General features: G+C 47.1%; 1 protein-coding gene across 1 annotated transcript in view; it reads left to right on the forward strand.

The window, feature by feature from the left end:
- The first annotated feature begins 989 nt into the window (after positions 1–989).
- Positions 990–26203, forward strand: part of LOC127583580 (alpha-tectorin-like) — a 45794-nt gene continuing 20580 nt past the window's right edge. Inside the window, 14 exon segments of the mRNA XM_052039702.1 lie at positions 990–1050; positions 1128–1267; positions 1491–1722; positions 1725–1745; positions 1748–1776; positions 5093–5230; positions 7163–7328; positions 8669–9081; positions 13461–13767; positions 13770–14033; positions 16532–17121; positions 18179–18752; positions 22316–22914; positions 25160–25727. Coding sequence (XP_051895662.1) covers positions 990–1050; positions 1128–1267; positions 1491–1722; positions 1725–1745; positions 1748–1776; positions 5093–5230; positions 7163–7328; positions 8669–9081; positions 13461–13767; positions 13770–14033; positions 16532–17121; positions 18179–18752; positions 22316–22914; positions 25160–25727 — 4102 coding nt within the window.

A 26203-nucleotide genomic window follows, 5' to 3' on the forward strand; every position in this document is an offset into this window, starting at 1 on the left:
CTGGCAGCTCGTTCCATATCGAACCACCCTCTATGTGAAAAAGTTGCCCCTCAAGTGCCTTTTAAATGCTTCCCCACTCGCTTTAAACCTATACCCTCTAGTTTTGGACTCCCCCACCCAGAGGAAAGGACTATGGCCATTCACCTTATCTATGGCCCTCATGATTTTATAAATCTCTATAAGGTCAGCCTCCTACCCACCAAGGAAAAAAAAGTCCTGGCTTATCCAGCCTCTCCTTATAGTTCAAACCCTCCATTTCCAGTAACACAGTACCCCAAATGTGGCCTTAGCAATGCCTTGTACAGCTGTAACATGACGTCCCAACTCCTGCACTCAGGATCCTGACCGATGAAGGCAAGTGTGCCAAATGCCTTCTTCACTACCGTCTACCTGCGTTGCCACTTTCAAGGAACAATGTACCCGCACCCCTAGGTCTCCCTGTTCTACTACACTCTCCAGGACTCTACCATTTACTGTGCAAGTCCTGCCCTGGATTGTCTTACCATAATGCAACACCTTGCATTTATCTGAATTAAATGCCATCTGCCATTCCTTGGCCCACTGGTCCATTTGATCAAGATCCCATTGTAATCTTAAGATAATCTTCTTCACTGTCCACAAACTTACTAACCACGCCACCCTCATTCTCATCCAAATCATTAATATCAGTGACAAAAACAGGGGACCCAGCACCATTCCCTGCAGCACACCACTGGTCACAGCCTCCAGTCTGAAAAACAACCCACTTGCGCCACCCTCTGACTCCTACTATCAAGCCAATTTTGTATCCAATTGGCTAGCCCGCCCTGAATCCCATGTGATCCAACCCCCTGGACCAGCCTACCATGGGCGACCTTGTTAAAGGCCTCGCTAAAGTCCATATAGACAACATTACCGCGCAGAGGCCAGAAAGGGTTTGCTGCTCGGCAGAGTAATTACTTTGACAATGAAGCAAGTTATAACATCCATCCTTATTCTGTTGCAGGATCATGAGTCCCGGTACTCTGTTTGTGCGGATTTACAGCATTCTGACCGTGGCCTGCAATGGAGGTCAGTGCTTTTGGGAGTGTTGCCCGGTGCTTTGAGTGTTAATGTTCACCCCTTCCATAAACCTCTCTCTTTTCCAGTGCTGTGCTTAGAGCTGTTGTATCCATTTGGAAGCCGAAACATGGACAGCGAAACCCCCAAGGTGGATGACGGGGGCTCCCCCGAAATTCCTCTGTTAATCACTTTCCCATTTTTCGCAGTGGGACAGAGGTCACTGCACGTGAGTAACCGGGTGATATGCCTCTTCCTCACCACTGCTAACACATTGTGTTGGCTTAAATGTTTGCAAACTGCATTTTAGAAGATGTTGGTCAAACTCTTGACGCTTTAAGTGTGACAATGAGTTTAATCGACTGGAACAGCTCCATTGAGACCAGTGATATATACCTCAAGTTCTTGTGTGGAGAGAAAGTGCTTAATGAATACTGTGTCCTATCTACCAGGTGAATAACAATGGAGTGATATCCTTCAACGTACAAGTCAGTCAGTTCACTCCTGAGGCGTTCCCTCTCTCGGATGGTCGCTCGTTCATTGCTCCATTCTGGGCGGATGTTCATAACGGGATCAAGGGCAATGTTTATTACAGGGAGAGTGTTGAACAGAGCATCCTGCAGAGAGCCACTAAGGATATCAGGAAGAACTTCAAGGACCAGGCTTCATTCTCAGCCACCTGGGTCTCATCGCCACCTGGGACAAAGTCACTTCTATGGAGGCAGTTCAACCACACCGGTAACAGTGACTCGGCCTGGCAGAAAATGCTGGGAACATTCCACCAGGTCGGGCAGCATCGTGCAAAGAGACACAAGAGTCGATGGTTCACCCCTGGCAGAGAGTCCTTGCTTCTCCTCCCTGACCTGCTGAGTGTGTCCAGCACTTTCTGGTTTTGTTTCAGATGTCCAGTACTCTGCCGCTTTTGTTTCACTTACTTGGTCAGACATAGATCTTCATACACAAAGGAGCAGCTCTCCTATCAGTGGAAGGGGGAACCATAGGGTTAGAGGGATAACCAAGGTGCCAGTTACTGTACGGGTGGGGTCATCCTTTGGTTGCAGTGGTTAGCTGCTGAGTGCAGGTGGATGAACCTCATGAGTTGGGTGCGGTTGGAAAAGGCCTCCCCTCTCCTCTCAGTCCTGATGCAGGGTTTTGACCCAAAACGTTGACCAGTTCCTTTATTCACACAGACACTGCTCAACCTGCTTGAGCTCCCCCAGCACCAAATTCCAGCATCTGCATTCTCTGGTGTCTCCAAGATATCCCTATGGATTGGGAGGGGAGATAGCTCTGGAGGTAGGAAGGCGGTCACCAGATGTTGAGGGGCTAAAAAGCATGTAAGGCAGGGGGCAACCCTGTGGAAAGTGGGGTTCATCCCACGCCAATTTTGACAACTGAGTACTGAGTGAGGCTTTTGCTCGCTCAGGGACTGAGTTCCACTGATATCGGACAGAATCACCCCACCATGCTGTAATTCACATGGGACACAGCCAGGGCTGTTAGGCTGCATCACAACAAAGAACATAGAACATTACAGCACAGTACAGGCCCTCAGCCCACTATGTTGTGCCGAAACTTTATCCTGCTCTAAGAGCTATCTAATCCTTCCCTCCCACGTAGCCCTCCATTTCTCTATCATTCATGTGGCTATCTAAGAGTCTCTTAAATGTCCTGATGTATCTGACCCACAACCTCTGCTGGCAGTATGTTCCACGCACCCACCACTCTGTGTGTAAGAAAACTTAACTTTGACATTCCCCTATATCTTCCTCCAGTCACCTTAAAATTATGCCCCTTCGTGTTAGCCATTTTCACCCTGGGAAAGAGTCTCTGACTGTCCACTCGATCTATGCCTCATCATCTTGCACAACTCTATCAAGTTACCTCCCATCCTCCAAGAGAAAAGCCCTAATGGCACTCAACCTATCCTCATAAGACATGCTCTCCAATCCAGGCAGCATCCTGGTAAATCTCCTCTGCACTCTCTCTAAAGCTTCCACATTCTATAATAAGGTGACCAGACTGAACACCATACTCCAACTCTAACATTGTCGATTAACCATTGCTTTGACCACTTTCTTACCGGTTCCCACAGATGCTTATTGTCACCTACTGCCCAACCTCCTGGGCAAGCAGGTCCCGGGTGTGCTGTGGGTTCCCTTTCGACATGATTATTTATTGACTAATTCTTAACGTTACCACAGTGCGGTAAATGGTGATCAATCACATCTGCCCTGGCATTGCAAGCTTTGCAAACTTCACGGGGTTAATGAGATGGAAAGGTGGCAAGTCCTGATGACCTGAATCCAGGGTTTTAAAGGAGGTGGTTATGGAGATGGGGGATGAGCTGTCTGTCATCTTCCAAAATTCCACAGATTCTAGAATGGTTCTCTCAGACTGTGGGTAGCAATTTATTTAAGAATGGAAGGAGCAAGAATATGGGGAACTGCTGATCAGATCGCCTGACATCAGTAGGTGCAAAAATGCTGATATTGGTTTATTATTGTCACATGTACTGGGATATAATGGGGAAAAAAAAGTTTTTGTAAGCCATCTTTACAAATCATTTCATCACACCAGTACATTGAGGTAGTACAAGAGAAAAGCAATAACAGAATGCAGAATATAGTATTACAGTTACAGAGAGCACAGTGCAGGTAGACAATAAGGTTCAAGAGCCATGTCGAGGTAGATTGTGAGGTCAAGAGTTTATCTATCATACAAGAGGTCGGTACTGTAACCTATTATTCAGGAAAAGAGAGCAGTTAGAAAATAATTTTCAGAATGGGAAGAGTCAACATGGATTTGTCAGATTAGAGTTTTTGGAGGCTGTGACCAGCAGAATAGCTAAGAGAGAACTAGTTGGTATGGTTGTATTTTAGAAAGTGTCACACAAGAAATTATTAATTAAAACTTGAATCACCAGCACAGTGGGTAATATACTGGAGTGTGGCTTGAAGACTGGTTAATGAGCAGAAAGCAGACAGTAGGAATAAACTGGTCATTTCAGGGTTGGGAGGCTGTAGGTGAGTGGGGGGGAGGGGGGCAGTGCTGCAGGGATCAGTACTGGGTCCCACCTGCCCATAATCTGCATCAATGATTTGAAGGGATCAAGCATGATATATCCTGGTTTGCTGATGACACAAAGTTGTGTAGTAGTGCTGATTGTGAAGTGGAAGCAGACAAGCTTCAGGGGAGATAGACAGGTTACGTGAATGGGTGAGCACATGGAAAATGATATGGAAAATATGGGATTGTTCACCAGTAGAAACAGTATTTTTAACATGGTGACTGATTAAAAGTTGTTGGTCTTCAGAGGGACCTGAGTTTCCTTGTATAAGAAGCATTGAAATTTAACATGCAGGTACAGCCACCCCCAACTAGGGAGGCAAATGGTATGTTGGCCGTTACTCCATGAAGATTTGAGTACCAGAGTAGGGTCATCAAGCTCCAACATCACTGGGCCTGGGTAAGACCACGTGTGAAGTTTTGTGCTAGGTCTGGTCTCCACACCCAAAGGGGGATGTGCATGTGACAGAATGCAGTAAAGGTTCACCAGATTGATTTCGGGGATGATGCGTTTGACAAATGAGAGATTAAGCAAACTAGGTTCAGAAAATAGAGATGTGGTCTTGTTGAAACATGCAAAATTCTTCTGTGGCTTGACAGGATAGCGATAGGGATGATGTTTCTCCTGACTGGGATGTCCACAACCAGGGGTTACAGTCACATAATGAGGGATTGACCTTTAAGGACAGATGAGAAGAAATCTTCCCCCAGAGTGTGGTGAGTCTCTGGAATTCTCTACCCAAGAGGACTGTGGAGGATTAAATCAAAGATCGTTAAATTTTTTGATATTAAAGAGCCAAGGGTGAGTGCAGGAAAACAGCACTAATATAAAAGATCAGCAATGATCTTATTAAATGGGGCAGTAAGCATGATGGGCTGAATGGTCTACATCTGCTTCTCTATCTCATGTTCTTATAATCAGCCTTTTGCTAAGGCTGGATTTGTGAGCACGTCACTTCTCTCTCACCCTGTTATCCCTCAACAGATGAACACCTTTCAGTGTGTGCTGATCACAGATGAAAGAAACTCCTTTGCCATGTTTAACTATGCCGACATCTCCTGGACAACAGGAACTGCAAGTGGAGGTGACCCACTGACCGGAGTTGGTGGCTCAGCAGCACAGGTTAGATTTCCCCATTTCCTACTTTTAAATGAACATCTAACATTTAACAATAGCATTTCAGACTTTGTTGACAAGAAAATAGGTTGCAGGGATTTGAGTAAAGTTAAAGTAGCTGAATTCTAATATAAATCTGGAAACACAAATAAAAAGAGAGGGTTAAAGAGATATGTAATAGTTGTTGTTCACCTAGACTCTCAAAGATGTTTGATTAAGTGCAAGATAATAGACATGGACAGAATTCAAACCTATTTGATTATAAGGAGGTTGTAGTGTGGATAAGAAAAAAATAGTTAATAGATGGAAGGTAGTGTGTAATGTGAAGGGAACATACTGGAGATACTCAGCAGGTCAGACTGCACCTATGGAAAAGGAGTCAACATTTACATCAATGATCATTTATTAGAAAGGTCATCAACTGAAATGTTAACTTTGTTTCTCACTCCACAGATGCTGCCTGTTCTGCCAAGTATTTATAGCATTTTCTGTTTTTATTTCAGATTGCCAGCATCTACAATATTCTTGTACAGGTGGTGCTTTTAAGACAGGGTAAAGGCACAGCCTCAGAATAAAGGGAAGTCCCTTTAAAACTGAGATGAGGAGGAATTTCTTCAGCCAGCAGGTGGTGAATCTGTGGAATTCGTTGCCACAGAGGGCTGTGGAGACCAAGTCATTGTGTGTATTTAAGGCAGAGATTGATAGGTTCTTGATTGGTAAGGGGGTTAAGGGTTACTGGGAGAAGGCAGGAGAATGGGATTGAAAGAAAATCAGCCAAGACTGAATGATGGACCACATTCCATGGGCTGAATCACCTAATTCTGCTCCTATATCTTATGGTCTGGGTGGGGTGTATTCAGTAGATGGGTATTAGGTACCTTCCTCACTTGGATATTTATTATTTTGGAAACTGATACTCTGTGCATTGTTTCAAATTTTGCAAATTTCACAAATCTGGTAAATGAACCAAGATGATATAGATTTCAGGAAGCACTGACTGGTGAAATAGGCTGACACACTGAAGATTTCTGGAGTAGTGTAAATGATACATTCAAGTTGGGAAAACAGGAAAGGGTCAATATCTGAATCAAGATGTTTTAAAAAAAGTGATGCAGGAACAGAAGAGATCTCGAGGTTTGGAGATGCCAGGACAAGCTGAGAAAGTATTTTTAAAAAGGTGTGGTGTCCTTGGCTTTCCAAATGGAGGCATAATTAGAGAGAGTGTTGTCTTCAATTCTTTCAAAAGGAGTTTTGGAAAGATGGCAAGACCTTAGATGGGCTGAAATGATGTTATGTTGGAAAAGAAGCAGGTAGGAGAATATTTCTGTGGATAAACGTGTTATCCTGATTCAAGAGGATATTTGATCGTGGATTCAATTTTATGAATGACTTCGATGGAGAAACAAGTTTGCATCTTCCATTGACAAAGGGTCGTTAACCAAAGATTTAAGGTACTTGGCAAAAGAATCAGAGCGACCTGAGGATTTTAATGAAGTCAGTAGTTGTGATCTGGAGTTCAGCGCCTCACTGAGCAGTGGAAACAGACCCAATAACTATTTCCAGAGGAAATTGGGTAAATACGGGGAAACATTTCTGGGACTACGTGGAAAGAGCAAGGGCACTGGAACTCATTGCTCAAGTGGCTGGCGCTTGAGGGTTGATTTTTGGTAGCTTCCTACCTTCACTGTAAGGGAGGCTGGTGCTGCTGTGGTTTCCAGTGGGAGAGCGGGGTTGAGGAGCCGGGAAATTCAGTGTGCGGGGCGCTGGGGCTGGCTGTGCACAGGATATTTAATCGTGATTTCTCCTCTACTTAGAATCAATTTTAACTTGAAAGCACGGTTTCGGCTGTGGCTCTCAAAGGCTTGCAGTTCAGCTACTGCTGACCGCTTGTGTCCGTGCTGCATTAACCATTGTTGTCTCCCCTCCGGTGGTGCACAGGCCGGATTCAATGGGGGGGATCTCAGTCATTTCTTCAGCCTGCCAACTTCCAGAACCTCTGAGATGCTGAATATTGAACAGACCAGTAATGTGAACTTCCCGGGCCGCTGGATCTTTAAGATAGACGGCGAGGCGATTGACCCATCGAGCGGATGCAGCATGAACGGTAAGGATGGAGACTACCAACTCAGTGGGACTCTCACATTGCGCTCCCAGTGAGAGGCTGGACCAAATATCTGGATTGCCTCACCGAGCAGGGAAAATAAGTGGGGGAATTAAGACTGAGGGCATTGCTCTGAGAGCCAGCATAGATTCAATGGGCTGAATGGCTTCCTTCTATATAGTAAGAAAATATGATAAATATTTATCAGTGGGATCTTGGGGTCCAGGTCCATAGATCCCTCAAGGTTGCCACGCAGGTCGATAGGTTTGTTAAGGAGGCGTATGGAGTGTTGGCCTTCATTAGTCAGGGTATTGAGTTCAAGAGCTGTGAGGTGATGTTGCAGCTCTATAGCACTCTGGTTAGGCCACACTTGGAGTATTGTGTTCAGTTCTGGTCGCCTCATTATAAGGAGGATGTGGAAGCTTTAGAAAGGGTGCAGAGGAGATTTACCAGGATGTTGCCTGGATTGGAGAGCATGTCTTATGAGGATAGGTTGAGTGAGCTAGGGCTTTTCTCTTTGGACAGAAGGAGGATGAGAGATGACTTGATAGAGGTGTACAAGATGATAAGAAGCATAGATCGAGTGGACAGTCAGAGACTTTTTCCCAGGGCGACAATGGCTAACACGAGGGGACATAATTTTAAGGTGATTAGAGGAAGGTATAAGGGGGATGTCAGGGGTAAGTTTTTTTTACACAGAGGGTGGTGGGTGCATGGAATGCACTGCCGGCAGAGGTGGTGGGGACAGATACATTAGGGATATTTAAGAGACCCTTAGACACATGAATGATGGAGAAATGGAGGGCTATGTGGGAGGGAAGGGCTAGACAGATCTTAGAGCAGGATAAAATGTTGGCACAACATTGTGGGCCGAAGGGCCTGTACTGCGCTGTTGTGTTCTATATTCTAAATAACTGATAAACGAGTAATGGGTCCACCGAGCCCTCGATTATATTTCCACCATTTGCAAATATAACTTACTAACAAGAAAAAGCAATATTGTAGTGGTGTTTGCACATGAATCTTGTTTAAACTTAAACCATGTTCCAGATCTGCTTGCACCACCGAGCTTGGAGAGGTTGCTCCCTGGACTCGGTGGTGTGTTCTGATCTGGAAAATCCACTGAGTGTTACCACGCTCTTTTGTTCCCAAGTGCTTGTGCTGAATCCTGTAACTCGGAGCAATGTTACCAGAGCCCATTTCTCCCAGGTGCCCCATCGGTGGAAATGTTCCAGCCCGTTCCAGCACACGCTGTCCGACCCAGTGACCGTGCTGAGCTCAGTAACAGAAGTGGTCAGTTGCCACATTACTGCATCCTTCTGATTGGCTTCCTTCTATTCCAGGTCAGTTTTTCCGCCGCGGGGATATATTTTGGTTGGATGATAAATGTCAAACGAAATGCCGCTGTCTGGATTTAGGGAATGCCATTCACTGTCAGAACCTGTCGTGTGGGCAGTTTGAGCAGTGTCACTCTGTGGACGGTGTTTACCGCTGTGTCCCCACTCAGACCGCCTCGTGTGTGGTGTTTGGAGACCCCCACTACCACACCTTCGATGGGTTCCTGTACCATTTCCAGGGAACGTGCTCCTACATCCTCTCCAAACCATGTTGGGAGTTGGAGAATCTGCCCAGTTTCAGCATCGAGTCCAAGAACGAGAACCGGGTGGGGACCGCTGTATCTTGGCTGAGAAACATCAAGCTGAACATTTACGCTCACAGCATCGTCATTCCCAGAGGAAAGTCGGGACAGGTCCTGGTGAGTTCGCTGATTTCAAAATCAAATCTCAGCAAAAAAAACTTGTTGGAAAGGTGGGGAAATGATAACCCTGTCCAGAGGAATTAAACACTAATTGCTGGCAAATGTCAGGAGGTATCTGTGGAGAGAGTTAGTTTTTCAAGTCAATGAGTCTCATTGATGCACTTCTGTTAACCATAATCCAAAAGCAATAAAAAAAACCCTGCAATTGTTGGAAATCTGAAATAAAAGCAGATAATGCTGTAAACACTCAGCAAGTCAGGCAGCGTCTGTGGAGAGAGAAACAGTTTCAGTTCGATGATCTTTCACCATTTCTGATCTCCAGCAATTGTTGCTGTTGTTCTTAAGCCTGGTTCCAGTGAGGAGAGGCACACACAGAGTGCAGAACCTTACCACAAGGAGCCAATGAAATACCTTCTCTACCTAATTACACAATGAGTTGGTGGGAGATCCCAGGGCAATACTTAACACCATTTCTCCATGACCAATCACGGAAAAGGTTCTGGCGAATGATTGAGAGAACCCGCATGAAAATTCGGCCCATCACAAAATCGTACAGAAAGGAGTGGGTGGAATGGATGAGCAAAATATTGCAGATGTTGGCAGTCTGAAACAAAAACAAAAGATGCTGGAAATACTCAGCAGGTCAAACCAGTTGTGAGGAAGGGTCACCAACCTGAAACACGAGCTCTGTTTCTCTGTCCTGCTACCTGACTTGCTGAGTATTTCTGGCATTTTCTGCTTTCTTACTGATATGGGCTCCTGTGCATTAGGGTGGTGTGATCACATGGTTGTCTCATTCTACAGCATGACTTTCCCACTGAAGGTTGGGTGCAGCTTCCTTTACATTGATGTCATTGCCATGAACTCTGAGCAGAAGAGAACGTCCAGCGAGCAAAGGGAGTTAAACTCCGCCAGGAATCAATCAGGCGATCCTAGCACAGTAACTACATGACAGGCAGTTTAACATCAGGATAAGGAGGGACATTTTAGAAACCTTACTCAAATTATTGCAGAAACATTGATGTTATATATTAATCTGTATTAATTTGAAAACTAATAAAAAGATTGGAAAAAAAATTATTGTAGAGAATTTGAAGTGATGGGGGGAACAGCATGGAATTGTAAAAGGCAGATCAAGTTTGACTTGTTTTTAGGCGATATTACAGAGAAGGTTGTGCAGGGAATGCAGTGGATGTAATCTACATTGATTTAATGAAAATGATTGAAAAACTACACTAATGGTAGGGAAAGTATTGGAAATAATTCTGAGGGACAAGATTAATCTGCACATGGAGAGGCACGTATTGATCAGGGATAGTTTTGTTTAGGGAAGTTCTTCCGACTAACTTGATTGAATTTTTCAGGAAGGCAACTACTTGTGCTGATCTGGGTTGAGTGGTTGATGTAGTCTATGCAGACTACAGTAAGGCCTCTGACAAGGTCCCACATGGGAGATTGGTTCAAAAGATGATGCCCATGGGATCCAGTGCAATTTAGCAAATTGGATCCAAAGTTAGTGTGGTACCAGGAGACAGTGTGTGATGGTGAAGGGTTGTTTTTTTTGCAACTGGTAGCCTGTGACCAGTGGATTGGTGCCAGGACCCTTGCCTTTATTATGCACATGACCAATCTGGATCTAAACATAAGGGGTATGATTAGTAAGTTTGCAGATGACATAAAGATTGGTGGTGGTGTTGAGATCATCTTCAGCAATGACAAATGGAATTTAATCCTGAATGATGTGAAGTGATGCATATGGGAGGAAAATAAGGTGAAGATTCCCATAATGAATGGTAGGTTCCTGGGAAGTACTGAGGACCTTGGTGTTCATGTCCAAGGATTCCTCAAGACCACAGCACAGGTGAATAAAAGGGCTAGGAAGGCACATGGGATACCCACATTCATTAAATAATTTGAGAGCAGGGAAGTGAGAGCACAACAATGGTGATGCCACAGTTACAATACTGTGTGCAGATCTGGTCACCACATGAGGGGGGATGTGATTGCACTGGAGATGGAACAGAAGAGATTCACCAGCAAATTGCCTGGGATTGGGGGGGGTTTAGCTGGGAGGAGAGACTGGATGGGTTGTATTTGTGTTCTTTGAAGCAGAGAATGCCAAGAGAGGGCCTGACTGAGGTATTCTAAAGGTCATAGATGGGGTAAATTGTGATTTTTCTCCCCTTGGCAGAGATGTTTATGACCAGAGAGCATAGGCTTAGGGTAATGTAAGGGGATTTGAGCAAGAATTCTTTCACCCGGATGCTGGTTAAATCTAAAATGCACTGCCTGAGGGGTTGGTGGAGACAGTTACTTTCACAACATGTAACAAGTATTTGAATGAGCACTTGCAATGCCACAGCTTAGAAGGCTACAGGATGAGTGCTGGAAAATGTGATTAGTGTGGATGGATACTCGATGGGTGAGATGGACATGGCTTGCCAAAGGGCCTGTTTCCATGCTGTATGACTCTAATTAAAAAAAAATACACAAGGCTAATTAGTAAAATTGAGACTCATGGACCAGGAGGGTTGGTGTCATTTTGGATAAAAATAAGCTTAAGAAGAGTGACCCATGGTAAATAGTTGGTTTCCAGACTGGAGGGTGGTAAGCAGTGGTATCTCCCCTTATGTATATAAATGACTTGGATGTAGGAATAGAGCAAAATTTGCCAATGGTATCTGCATGGATGTACTGGTTTATTATTGTCACTTGTACCGGGGTAGAGTGGAAAAACTTGTATTGCATACCAGTCATGCAGAACAGTGAAGATACCAATTGACTGTAATTGAACAAATGTTACCAGAATGGGCAGACAAGTGGCTGATGGAGTTTAATGCAGAGAGATGCAAGGTTTTGCATTTTAGCAGAAGGTATGACAAAGGCAAATAAACAAATCTAAAGGGTGTGCAGGGACAGAAAGACCTGGGCATTCATGGGCACAGATCCTCAAAGATGTCGAGATGTATTGAGAGAGTAGTTTGTAGAGCACATAGAACTTCTGGCTTCACAAATGGATGTATTGAGCACAAGAGGGGAGATTATACTGAGCCTTTATAAAGGTCTGGTTAGGCCACAACTACATATTGTATCCAGTTCCCTTGTTTCTCTGTCCACAGATAATATCTGATCTTTTCCAACATTTTCTGTTTTTATTTCAGATTTCTAAGACCTGCAGTATTTTTATTTGCTTTTTCATTTGCATTTAGTTCTGGTCACCACATGTTAGAAAGGACGTGAGGGTCCAGGAGAGGTTGCAGAGCAGATTCTCCAGCATAGTCCCAGGGATGAGGAACAATAGAAATAAAGCCTGCAGATGCCGGAGATCTGAAACAAAATGAGAAAATGCTGGAAACACTCAGCAGGTCAGGCAGCATCTGTGGGAGGAGAAACAGAGTTAATGTTTCAGGACAAAGGGTTCTATTTGATTCAAGAATGAGGGATGGTGACTACAAGGTTCAGATGGAGACACTGCGGTTATTCCCTCCGAATTAAGAAGGGGATGTTGACAGAAGTGAAAAAGATTACGACAGGTTTAGATAAGGTAGACTCTGAAAGAACTGTTCGCATTCACTGGTGATGCAAGCTCTGGTGAACACAAATTCATAGTGTGGGGAAAGAGATACAGGTAGGTGCAAGGAAGAGCTTGTTCATGCAGCAAAAAGGAAATGGCCTGAAACTTACTGCCCAGGAAGTGGTGGAAGCAGAGGGTGGATGATTTGAGGAGAAAATTGCACCAGGATTTGAAGGGAACTAACTCGCGTGGCTGTGGGAATAGTACCGGATTGTTCTACAGAAAGGCGACTTGAACTAGACAGGCTGAACGGCCACCTTCCACTTGCCTTTATTGGTCAGGACATTGAGTACAGGAGTTGAGTCTGAGTATAAAGTTGTTGACGTGATTACACTTGACTGTTGAAGCTCTTGCGACCTTGGGGAAGCTCGTCTTCCAAGGGCATTGACCCGTGGGATTGTATGGAATATCGTCAATAAACGGGGATAAGGACACTTAGTCATAAAGCACAGAAACAGGCACTTCGGCCCATCATGTCTATGCCGACATCAAGTTCCCATTTATACCTGTGAAAAATGCCCACCCACATAGACAACAAGTGCTCTACCTCCTGGCATCCTGCGTGTCGGTTCTCCCCACCCAGACCCACCGCCCTGTTCCTCACCACCCTTTAGTCTCCGTTAAGAATATATTAACTTCCCACTTGGGTGGGGGGCGTTGCTGAGCGACCAGGAGCTGAGTTAGCATACTGGGGAGAGGAGCTGGGGGTGTGGGGAAGTGAGAGGGAGCGGGATGGGAGAGAGGAGGCAGGAGGTGGCCGGGACTGTCCCGTAGGGATGACCTTCTGGTCGCTGTGCTACAGGTGGATGGTCTGGTCGCCACGTTGCCCGTGCATTTGGAGATGGGGGCGATTAAAGTTTATCAGAGCGGGGTGGCCACGGCGGTGGAGACGGATTTTGGTTTGCTGCTCACCTTCGACGGGGAACATTACGCTTCCATCTCGCTGCCCAGCTCCTACCTCAACAACACGTGTGGCCTCTGCGGGAACTTCAACAACAACCCGGCCGACGACAACCTGCTCCCCGAAGGAAGCCCCTCGGACTCGCTGGCGGAGCTGGGCACCGGCTGGAGAGCAGCCGACCCGGACTGGAACTGTCAGCACGACTGTGGGGGACAACTGCAGCGTGTGGCGACCCGCACACCGAGTCCTTCTACTACAGACCCGATTACTGTGGCATCATGAACAAGACGGACGGGCCGTTCCGGGACTGCCGCACTGTGGTCGATCCCACCAGCTTCGTGGTCAGCTGCGTGTACGACATGTGCGCGAACCGGGACAACATCACCACTCTCTGCCAGGCTATCCAGGCGTATGCTCTCAGCTGTCAGGCTGTAGGAATCACCATTGGACCCTGGCGCTCTCGCACCTTCTGTGGTAAGGAGACTCGTGAAACTTCCCGCCCAGTGTCCACGTCTTTCCCTTTGTTAGAGTCACAGAGCACTTCAACCCAACTGGTCCATGATTCCCATCTCATTTGTCCACGGTTGGCCCATATCCCTTTAAACCTTTCCTATCCATGTACCTGTCCAAGTGTCTTTTAAATGTTATTGTACCTGCCTGAACCACTTTCTCTGGCAGCTCGTTCCATATACGCACCACCTGTGTAAGGAAGTTGCCCTTCCGGTCCCTTTTGAATCTTTCCCGTTTGTCCATTCTAATCCCGTGTTAGTTAGAGTGTGAGAGTCAAGTCCAATGACTGAAAACTTTACTGAGAAAAGGGATTGTTATTTAAATGGTGAAAGATTGCAGCATGCTGTTGTGCAGAGGAACTTAGGAGTGCTTGTGCATGAATCTCAAAAGGTTGGTTTGCAGGTGCAACAGGTTATCAAGAAGGCAAATGGAATGTTGGCCTTCATTGCTGGAGGGATTCAATTTAAGAGCAGGGAGTTTATGCTGCAACTGTACAGGGTACTGGTGAGGCCACACCTGGAGTACTGCGTGCAGTTCTGGTCTCCTTACTTGAGGAAGGATATACTGGCTTTGGAGGTGGCGCAGAGGAGGTTCAGCAGGTTGATTCTGGAGATGAGGGGGTTAACCTATGAGGAGAGACTGAGTTGCCTGGGACTATACTTGTTGGAATTCAGAAGAATGAGAGGGGATCTTATAGAAACATATAAAATTATGAAACGGATAATATAGAGGCAGGAAGGTTGTTTCCACTGGTGGGTGAGACTAGAACTAGGGAACATAGCCTCAAGTTTTGGGGGGAATAGATTTAGGATGGACATGAGGGGGAACTGCTTTTCCCAGAGAGCAGTGAATCTGTGGAATTCTCTGCCCAGGGAAGCAGCAGAGGCTACCTCACTAAATATATTTAAGACACAGATAGATGTTTGCAAAGTAAGGGAATTAAGGGTTATGGGAAAAGGGAGTTGAGTCCACAGCCAGATCAGCCATGATCTTATTGAATGGAGGAGCAGGGTCGACGGGCCAGATGGCCGCCTCCTGCTCCTATTTTTTATGTCGCTAAATGGCTGAAGAACCCACCAGCTATTGTTGGAGAGTTGGACAACGCACAAACTGGCATCAAAATGAATGGCACAGTAAAATAGAGACGGGGCTTCATCTGGAATTGACCAGTCCAGATGAAGGGTTTCGACCCGAAACATCGATGGTCCGTTTCCCTCCACAGATGCTGCCTGACCCACTGAGTTCCTCCAGCAATTTGTTGTTTTGGCACTGTGACATACAGCGGGAACATAGGGAAAACACGTGTTCTCACAGTGGGCATCCAGTGAAGGTGTTCAAAAGTTAATTTGCTTTTCCTAAAATTTGGGTTATCCGTTGTTAATGTTTCCTGTTTCCAGGCTTCCTCTTTCATCTTTGACTTCCCTTTCTCTTTTTATAGCGTGGGACTTTCTTTCGAGCCTCATCTCTCAATTCTTTGTCCAGTTCACTGACGACTCTGTTGGTGCCGCTCCCTGCACTCATGCAGAGCTTGATGATGTCCTTCTAATTTGCTGCCAGCTCCTACCCTGCTCTCACAGGTTCCTCTCACTGCCTCTTCCCTTTACTGGATCTCCCTGCCTACATCACAGGAGATACGGTGGCTACAAACATCCACAGCTCTCTCCTCTGCTTTTGGTCCCACCCTGTCTTCTGTACTCCATCCCAGTGTTCCCGTTCCCCCGGCTCCATCATATTTGCTCAAGGCGGGATCTTCCACACGGGTGCCTCTGTTCCTGAACCACGACTTCCCCCTCCATCATAATCACAGAGCCCTTGGCCACATCTCGTATATTTCTCTCACCCACTTCCCTCTCAGACAGAGCAAGGATACAGATCCCCTGATTCTTGATTTGCACCCCACCAACCTCCATGCTTAGTATCTGCCCCTTCAACGGGAGCCCGCCACCAGACACACCTGCCTTTCTCTCCCCACCCCACTACCTGTCAGCATTTTGAAGGGATCACTCCCTCCGTGAATCGCTGGTCTGCTCTTCCATTCCCACCAACCACTCCCTGTCTTACTGCTCTTTTCCGTGCGTCCTGGGAGCGGGCTGACGGTGTCTGCGGACGACTCGATGGGTCACTGCAGGAAAGCGTGGCCACTCCGTGAAATGGAAGAGAGGGGTGAGGGGAAATGTCGATCACTGTCTAACAGTTGTTCTCCAAACCACCGCGGCTCTGGTTTTCGGTGCCATGACCATAATTTCACCCCCCCCCCCCAATCATTATTGTACGAGGGGAATGCACAGACTCACCTAGTGCTACGGTCATTGTCTAAATACTTCCACCTGCGATTGATCGAAGATGTTTTGTAACTCCACGTGGTCTTCGATTGGTCACTTAACGCTGGTTTAAACTGGGACTGCGAGTTCAGGTGGGCGGTCATTAGTTTAGAAGAAAATCATTCTGTCTCTCTCCTTCAGCCTTGTCCTGTGCAGAGAGGAGCCACTATGAGGTGTGTACCAGCAGTTGTCCAGCCACCTGCACTGACTTGATTTCGCCCTTGTACTGCAGCCGGCCCTGCACCGAGGGATGTCAGTGTGATGAGGACTATGTACTGAGTGGAAATAGCTGTGTACCGCTGGAGGAGTGCGGCTGTGAGTTCCAGGGCCGCTACTATTTCTCCCAAACAAAGTTCTGGGCAGTGGATGACTGCACCGTGCGCTGCCTGTGTCAGAGCCGCGGAGAAGTTCTGTGTATGAACGAGACTTGCTCGGAAGGGGAATTCTGCCTGGTCGAGCAGGGAGTTCTCGGGTGTTATCCCAAGCGAGCCGCAGTGTGCACAGTCTCACGCAGTAATGGACTTCAAACCTTCGACGGCGCTTCCTTCGATTTCCGTGATGAATATGCTTACACGTTGCTCAAAATCTGTGGGTCAAACAATTACAACCTGTCTCACTTTGAAGTCAAACTCGGAAGAAAGAAAATGGTAAACGGTTCTTGGATAAAATCGCTGACTGTAAAATTCCCTGACTATGAAATAAAAATTGAAGGCAGCGACAACGTTATCAAGGTAAGAAGTATTCCATAATCCTATATCTCTTAATCTCACAATAACAATCTTCCTTATCCAACACAGTAATCTAAAATAGGTCTTCACAAAAAATACTAATATACTCCATACTCTCAAAGTGAAAGAGTCTGATATAAACCTCGCTCCTGGTTTAACTCACTACATCACTGTAACACTGATATAAACTCTCAGCATAGCTCTGCACATTCATCCGTGTCTCTCGTTGGTGCACCACTTCATATAACCTTTTACACAATCTGATACAACCCTCAGTCCTCGCGGGACTAACCTAGAACGCTCATTGTAACGATCACTCAGCGATGAAGCCCACGGTATTCATCGCAAGTTCCTTGGTGTAATTCACAATATAACATTCTCTGACACATCTACCTGATATGCCTGACAAACATCACTTTTTACTAATAAGTAAATGTTCTGAAGTGTTCCAAGGGAATGTGTGAATTGTATTCGGGTGTTAGCATATACCATTCAAGACGCGTGAATGTGTTATAGTGAAGGGTGTTGCAGAATGTTACATTGAGGCATGAGGAATAGATCAGAATGATGCATTGAGATGTGGGGTAGATTGTTACACGGGCAATATCAGAGTTGACAGTGTGAAGTATGAGATACAGTATGACCTGAATGGTTCAGTGAAGATGTAGTTGCAGTGAAGGGAGTATCAGAGCATTACATTGAAATCTTTATCAGGATATATTGTAGCGAGGAGACTATTGGAATGTTACAGTAAAGTCTAGTTGTATCAGAATGTTCCAGTAAGGATTTTTCAGATTGTCATATAATGAAGGTACATCAGAGAGCTGGAGTGAATGGAACTAAAAAGTCTATATTCTGCAAACAATGACTGATATATTGAGGAATCAATGAGTGAGTGGGGGTTATCAGAGTAAAGAATATATAAGCATTGTACACTGAGTTGTATCGGAGTTTCAGTGAACAAAGTGAGTCTGAGTACAACAAACCAGCTTTAGTCTGTTCAGCAAGAATACTTCCTGAATTTCTTGTTACTGGAGTGTAACTCATTTTGTTCCGCTAGGTGAATGCTTTTGCGATTTCCTTGCCTTTTATGCATTCATCTGGAAAACTGAAGATCTACAGGACTGGAAATGACACCATGGTGGAACTGGACAACAGTTTCCAAATCCTGTATTCGAGTGAGGATCGAATAAATGTAACACTCTCCACTACTTATTACAACAACACCTGTGGGCTCTGTGGATATTTCAATGGGAATCCTACTGACGACTTCCGAAAAGCTAATGGGAAAGTAACAGAAAACACAGCAGAATTTGTGGATAATTGGAAGACATTTGCTGATGATATGACATGTAACGGGCAGTGTGAAGAGCTTTATACTGTGTGCACAAATGAGGATTTAATTCTGTATCAAGGAATCTCTTTATGTGGGATAATCAATGATCCCAATAACAGTTCTTTCCTCAACTGCCATGAAGTTGTCAATCCATCACCCTTCTTCAGAAGTTGCCTCTATACCATGTGTTTAAATGGCGGTAACATCTCTGCTCTTTGCAGCTCCCTGCAGGCTTATGCAGATGCCTGCACTGGTGCTGAGGTCATGCTGGCTAACTGGAGAAGCAGCACCTTTTGCCGTAAGTTGCTCAGAGGAAATGAGTTCCATCTGGTACCTAGTCACTGTATCATTGTACCATCCAGTATCCATTGTTTGTAGTACCATAGTACCCACATTCAGGTACCAATGCACCATCTAGTATCTGTACCATGCTATACATCCCATAATAACAGCATACAACCAGTAAGGGTGGCACTGGATCCAATTTTATAACATTATATCATGTAATATCCAGAGTCTGTAGCCTTATACCGTGCTATACACAGTTTGATAGCATTGTACAGCCCCATGCCCAGTGACAGTAACATTTCACCATTCCATAACCATTGGCAGTTGTATTGTTCTACTCAATACCCCGTGAGCTCAAGATTTCATCATCCTGTTGCCAGTGCAAGTAATAATGTACAATCCATTTCAGAGTATCTGCAGATGTGAATCATCCTTCACCTCTTGACTGTGCTGTTCTGGCCTATATTCCTGCCTTAGATACATGAATTCTATTTTGATTTGATAGAATTTTTGTACTTTGATTGCCTATAAATAATTTCACACATTCAGATACCCCTCTAAATTAGTCATCCAAATAATCCTCTGATTACATTCAGGGATGCACTCTGACAGAGGGAGGGCTGACTGACCATGGGTCTACTCTTGCAGGGCATTCAGTGTGATGATCTGAGGACTTGCCAGGCAGAGAACTGGTGCCAGGGCCTCTCCTTTCCCCTTTCCCTAGTTGCAGATCACTTGTGTTCACTTATTCACAAAGCACAGATCCTATCCCCAAGCCAATGAATAAAATAGTGTTGGTACCTGAGCTGATGCCTAGGAGGGTTAAGCCAAAATGGTGTGTTTTGTAGTCTCCAGCTGTAAAGGTGAGGCACAGGACTGGATTGTGATGGGAGAGGGGAAATATGTTTGCACCATCTCCAGCTTGTAAGTGGTACATAAGGATATTGCCATTTTCTATGACCTCAGTCACAATAATTTGCACTCCATTTATGACCAGTATTCTGTACTCCATATGTCACATTGTCCTGAAAGAAAGTGGAGAGTGAGTCTGTGTCGTGCAGGCAAAGTGTTGAAATTTGCCAGCTGTGGTCAGATAGCTGGCAATGTGTAAGCTGTGAGATAATGAGTGTGAGGTTTCCAGCTATGTGAAGTGTATGAAGAGGTAGTGTGGTGTTGTGCTAATTGATAGAGAATGTTGGGAGGTGGTAGGAGCGGTGAGCAGTGGGTGGGATATGGAATCGGAAGGTTGCCCCTGCACAGACCTTGCCCTATGCATAGGCCATCGTTGAATGAAGTCCTTGGGCTTGAACCCTGTCTTTGACCCACAGTTATCTTCTCCCATTGCCTCTGCAGTGTGTCTGATTGAGCTTCTCTTTACCTCTCCCTACTCCCCTCCCATGTTTACCTCTCTGTCCTCCATCTCGTACATTGTTGTAATAAAGGAATCTCTCTCTCTCCTAATTAGCAACGTCCAGCCATAACATCAAGTTAAACAATTTCAGATCATAACCATTACCCCAGTGTTTTCAGACAGCATCTCGTGCTACTGATGCTGCTGTTTATACCTCCCTGGAACCATTTTTGTTGTCCTATTTTCACCCCCTTTTGCCTTGCCCCATTATCCCTTTCATTGTTTAATCTTTCCTCTCTCCCCCACTTCCCAGATCTGTATGATGAGTCATCACTTGTTCTTTCCTGCCCTACTCCATCACCAATATCGCTCTCTCGCTCTCTTTGCTGCCTCAGTATTTGCTTAAACTCTCTAACTTTCTCCAGTTATGATGCAGCCTTCAGGGCTACAGCACTGTGTGAAGTAACCTCTGGGTTATTCCCTGGGTGACTTCCAGTGAGCACAAGTGGTTGAATGTATGAAGCAAGGAAAGTAGGTGCAAAGGATTGCAGTTTGGGCTCCCCTTGCTCTAGTTACAACAGCTTTGCAACCTCACCCTCTATACAGTGGTTGCTTACAACATACCTCTTGAATTGTGATTACTGTTTGTGTGTTACTGTTTTGAGGCATCTGAAGCATGGATCATAATTCTGCTTTAATCATTTGTGGGTGGTCCTCTCTAGCCCTTGCCTTCTAGTTGACGTGAATACCACTGGAGGACTAAAACTGCTTTCCCCATTTGCAAGGAGAATGTTCACAATCCCATTTCACTTTTCCCTGTATCTCAGACCATGGGTCATTTGTCAAGTACAACAGTACCAAAGACTCCCAAACACTGCTTCCCTATACAGACCCTCATCACTGCTCCCCACCCAATAACATCACGGGTGATTTTGTTTCCACCTGAACTTCAGTTTTCTGCCATATTTCCATATCACTTGATATCCCTAATGGACAACAATCTTATGACATCTGTCTAGTTAATAATTGTTGAATGAACATGCACAGTACTCTGAACAAAGCTTCATAACACTAAATGAAGAAATCTTACCTCAGTCCTAAATGACTTATCCTCATTCAGATACAATGACTGCTAGTTGCACTCTTGACAAAGAAACCACCTCTCAGCATCCACCCTGTGAACACCTCATAGAGTTTGATAATTGCAATGAGCTTCTCTCTCACTTTTCTAAACTTCAAAGAACATAAAGCCCATTCTGCACAACCTCTCCTCCTCTTAGCAATCAATCTCGTGAATCTTTGTTGCAAGCATAGCTTTCACTGGGTAGGGAGACTACCCAAGTTCCTCCAGCAGATTGTTTGTTGCTCCAGATTCCAGCACTTGCAATCTCTTGTGCCTTCATCTGAAAGGGAAGGGCAGACCAAGGATCATAGGAACAGGAGCCTCTTTTAAATCCTTTGTACCCACTCAGGCCTTCAGTATGATTATGGCTGACCATTCGTCCAAATTTGCTCCATATCACTGACACTGCCAAATAAAGATCTATTGGTCAATGCCTTGAAAGGTCCAATTGATGAGGTTTATGCAGGAAGGGTGCTTTAGTGCAGATCTCTTGGTCCTTGCTGCTGGGTTTGGGTTGGGTGTATATTCTGATAAAATATTTTGGATTTAGATTGGGTCTGGCAATGCCACACTGGTCCAGATTGATGATATAATCGTGGTCAGGATGGTTTGGATGTGTCCTCTGATTTTGATCAATATTTGGTGTTTCATCTTAAACAATGGTACATTTGAGATTGTTGTACCTACAGTGACGGTGGGATTGGGTTTGGGGGGAAAATTGAATGCCTGGGAGGGGTTGGATTGGCTATGAATGGCTGGAGGGGTTAATGTTATATCCCAGCACCTGATGATCTGTTGCTCCCCTACAATGGAGAGGGAGCACTGCTCCCACCTTGTGGTTTCTGCTTCAGCTTGGCTGTACACTGTGCCCAGGCCAGGCAGCGGAGGGGACAAAGCCCAGTGCCAAACAACCTGCCATTGACTCTGGGCCCTCAAGGTCGGTCTAAACTAGTGGCAGATGCTTCTCAATCTGCCGACTGACTGTGATTCCCAGCAGGACAGCGGCAGACGCTGGGCAACGCTCCCATCCACCCAACCTTCAGATCAAAGCAGTGGAAGACCAGGTCTCCTTTAACCGCCCGCCTCTTGTGTTCCTCAGCTCTGCCGTGCCCCGAGAACAGTCACTTTGCTGAGTGCACGTCCGCCTGCCCAGTGACCTGCCAATCCCTGCGGCAAGATATGGACTGCCACCTGCCCTGTGTGGAAGGCTGTCAGTGTGACCAAGGGTTCGTCCTGAAGGATGGGCGGTGCATCGCAAAGATCCAGTGCGGCTGCGTCTATGAGGGCGTTGAGGTCGGTACGAATGAAACCTTCTGGGCAGACAGCGAGTGCCACACCCGCTGCTTCTGCAACGGTTCCGACAACACGGTGTACTGTGAGAGCGGCTCCTGCCGAGTCGATGAGTTCTGCTCAGATGAGGCCGAGTTGTTCTACTGTTTGCCCCGCTCAGAGGCGGTGTGCGTGGTGTCCGGGTATAGCCACTATTACACCTTCGACACACTCGCTTACGAGCTGCAGAGCACCTGCAGCCAAGTCATCAGCACGGTAGCGGCGGACTCCCCTCACCTGCCCCACTACCTGGTCCAAGCTAGGAACGAAGATCGCAACACGTCGCTCGCTCTGTGGCTGCGGGAGGTGGAGGTCAGAGTGTACGGTTACAACATCAGCGTGTCCAAGAGCTACAAACACACGGTGATGGTGAGCACGGGGGAAGGGGGTGTGCCTGAGGAGGAAGGGCGGTAGGTGAGGGCTCTGAGGATTGGGGTGATGACTGGGATTGGGGGGTAAATGCAATGGGAGGGGAGTTAGTGAGACGGCTTTACAGGGAGCTCTTACAGTCATACAGCATGGATACAGGCCCTTCGGCCCGACCAGTCTGTGCTGACCACGTTGCCCACTCAGCTAGTTCCAATTTCCTATGTTCAGCCCATATCTCTCCAGAGTCGGATAACAATTTGATCCTGGAGAGGATCAAACACGGTCCGGCGATGTAGCTAATCAACACACTGGGCGATTCGGGAGAGGTGAACTTGTCAAACTTTCCAGCACATGGAGCAGTTTTTTTTAAAACTGTTATTTAGGACGTGGGTGTGGCTGGCATTCTAGCCCATTCCTGATGGTGAAGGGGTGACCACCTTCCTGACTTGCTCCCGTCCTTCTGGTGAAGGAGTTTCCACAGTGCGGCCGGGGATGGGTCCCAGGATTTAGACCCAGTGGTGATGAAGAAACGGCGACCATTTTCCAAGACGGCACCTTCCCAACCCACGACCTCTGCTAGCTCAAAGGACAAAGGCAGCAAAAGCCTGGGGACCACCACCACCTGGTAGCTGCCCTCCAAGCCGCACACCATCCTGACTTGGAAGTTATCGCCGTTTCTTCACCGTCGCTGGGTCAAAATTCTGGAACTCCCTCCCCAATAGCATTGGGTGTAAACCCACACGTCAAGAGGTTCAGGAAGACAGCTCACTGCCACCTTCTCGAGGGTAATCAGGAATGGGCAGTTAAACGCTGGCTCAGCCCACAATCCCTTGAATGAATAAAAACTAAGGATGATGTGTGTGGGTTTGTATAACCTGGAGGGGGTGGTGTTCCCATGTAACGGGCAGGGTGTGGTCAGAAAGGGTTGACATTAAACCACCTTTCCTCCCTCTCGGCATGTCCTCAGTAAAATGTAGGGAAGAAGAGAGAACTGAAAAAACATTTAACCTGGGGGAGGTGGCTGGGGGCTCCCAGCAGTTCCACTAACATGGGTCTGATGGGCTGAATGGCCACTTCCTGTGTTACTGGAGCAAAAAACAAACTGCTGGAGGAAATCAACAGGTCGAGCAGCATCTGTGGGGGGTGGGGCAGGAACTGTCGACGTTTTGGGTCGAGACTCTGCACCAGGACTGAGTGTGCAGAGGGAAGGTGGTCTGTATAAAAGGCAGGGGGAATGAGACGCGGGCCAGTGGGTGATTGGTGGACTGAGGAGGGGCGAGCGATGATGGGGGAGAGGGAGGGGTGGAGCTGAGACACAGGCAGGTGGATGATAGGCAGGAACACAGGCTACCCGTGCTGGAATCGAGTTAGTAAAGAAGGTGATTAATGGGAACTATTAAGGGAGAGGTAAAGGGCAGGTCAGGGAAGGGATCCAGTGGGTGAAGTGTGTGTGGGTAGTGGGTGGATGGAGCCAGGAGGGGGAGGAGAATGGGTGTTGTGGGGAATGGGAACAAAAGTGCGAGGACCAGAGGTGGATCGGAAGGGGAGAGGGGAACACAGGAGGTAAAAGGGTTACCTGAAACTGGAAAATCCACTTGGTACCATTGAGTTGTAGATACCCAGGTGGGATTGGGGGTGGGGTGGGGTGGGGTGGGGGGGTTGCTCCTCTGGTTTGCAACAGGCCTCACCCTGGCAGTGGAGAAGGCCGAGGACAGACGGGCCACCTCACTACATAGCATCCCGTGTCCCGTCTGGGCAGTCTACTACCCAATGGTACCAACAGTGGATGTTCACCCTCCAGCTTCTTGTCTCCACCTTCACCCCCCCCCCATCACTAGCCCCCCCCCCCCGCTCCATCTGCTACCCACTTCCTTGTCTGCTTTCACCTATCACCCACCTGCCCGTGTCTCCCCAACCCCCTCCCCCTCCTGGCTCCATCTGCCCGTCATCCCTCTTCAGCCCCCCGCTGGCCCATCTCCCCTCCTTCTTCCCCCCCCCCCCCCATGTACTGGCCACCTCCCCTCTCGATCTTGGAACTGAGGCAAGATCTCGACCCGAATCGTCAACACTTCCTTTCCCTGCACAGAGGCTGCTCGACCCGCTGAGTTGACCCAGCAGTTGGTTTGTTGCTGCAGATTCCAGCACTCCTGTCCCAAGCGGCAAACTATCAACAGTCTCAGCAGGGGGAGGGGTGGGGAACACCTTCAGTCTCCGGTCCTGATGCACCATTCCGTCCCTTCCCCAGGTCAACGAGGAGCGGCTCTACCTTCCCCTCAAGCTGGTCGGGGGTCAGGTCTACCTCTACTCCTTCGGTCTCTACTTGGTCCTGGAGACTGACTTCGGGCTCAAGGTGATGTACGACTGGGGCACCCTGCTGACGGTGACGGTGCCCCGGGCCTTTGCCAACGCTACCCGCGGTCTGTGCGGCCAGTTCAACGGCGACCCGGGGGATGAGCTGCAGACCCCCGAGGGTAGGAGTGCAGGCAGCCTGCTGGAGTTCGTCAGCAGCTGGGTGCTGGGCGGGACCTCCTTCTGCCGGCCGGGCTGCAGCCGCAGCTGCCCGTCGTGTGACCGGGTGCTGAGCCTGCCCGTGGAGACGGTGCAGCTCTGCGCCCTGATCGTGTCCAAGGACAACCTCTTCAGCCGCTGCCACGGCAGGGTCAACCCCACCTTCTTCTACCACAACTGCATCTTCGACTCGTGCATCGACCGCGGCAGCAGGGAGACGGCCTGCAACTGGCTGCAGAACTACGGCAGCACCTGCCAGGCTCAGGGCGTGCGGATGCAGGGCTGGAGAAACATCACCGGCTGCTGTAAGTCCCGGAACACTCGTCTCCAACTCCTCACTGGTCAAATCCCAACGTTCATGACAATGTGAACCACTGCGGTTTATGCACAGACCTGCCGCCAGAGGGCGGCGATGCTCCAGTCTCCGGTGTCCCCTGTGTGTGGGGACGAGTGAAGGGTGGAGGGGAAATCTTGTATTAAAGCTGTGACATGCTATTGACACGGTATATTTGCATCACTCTGCACAGTATCTTAAATTGCAACTGCTTGCAGGGATTCGGATTCTGATTAGTTTATTGTCATAAACACCAGGGTGCAATGAAATTCCTTGCTGGTGTGAAGCTCACAGTGTACATGGTAATAATGAATACAACGAGTACCAAACAAGAAAATGGTACAACGGTTGAAGCCAAACTTAAGTAGTGCAAAAAGAAATGCTAAACTGACAATAACGGAATAACCGAGAGAGGTAGAATTAAGAGTCCGAGGATGATAGCTGTGG

Source organism: Pristis pectinata, chromosome 27 (genome assembly GCF_009764475.1).
Source record: "Pristis pectinata isolate sPriPec2 chromosome 27, sPriPec2.1.pri, whole genome shotgun sequence".
Taxonomy (NCBI): Eukaryota; Metazoa; Chordata; class Chondrichthyes; order Rhinopristiformes; family Pristidae; genus Pristis; species Pristis pectinata.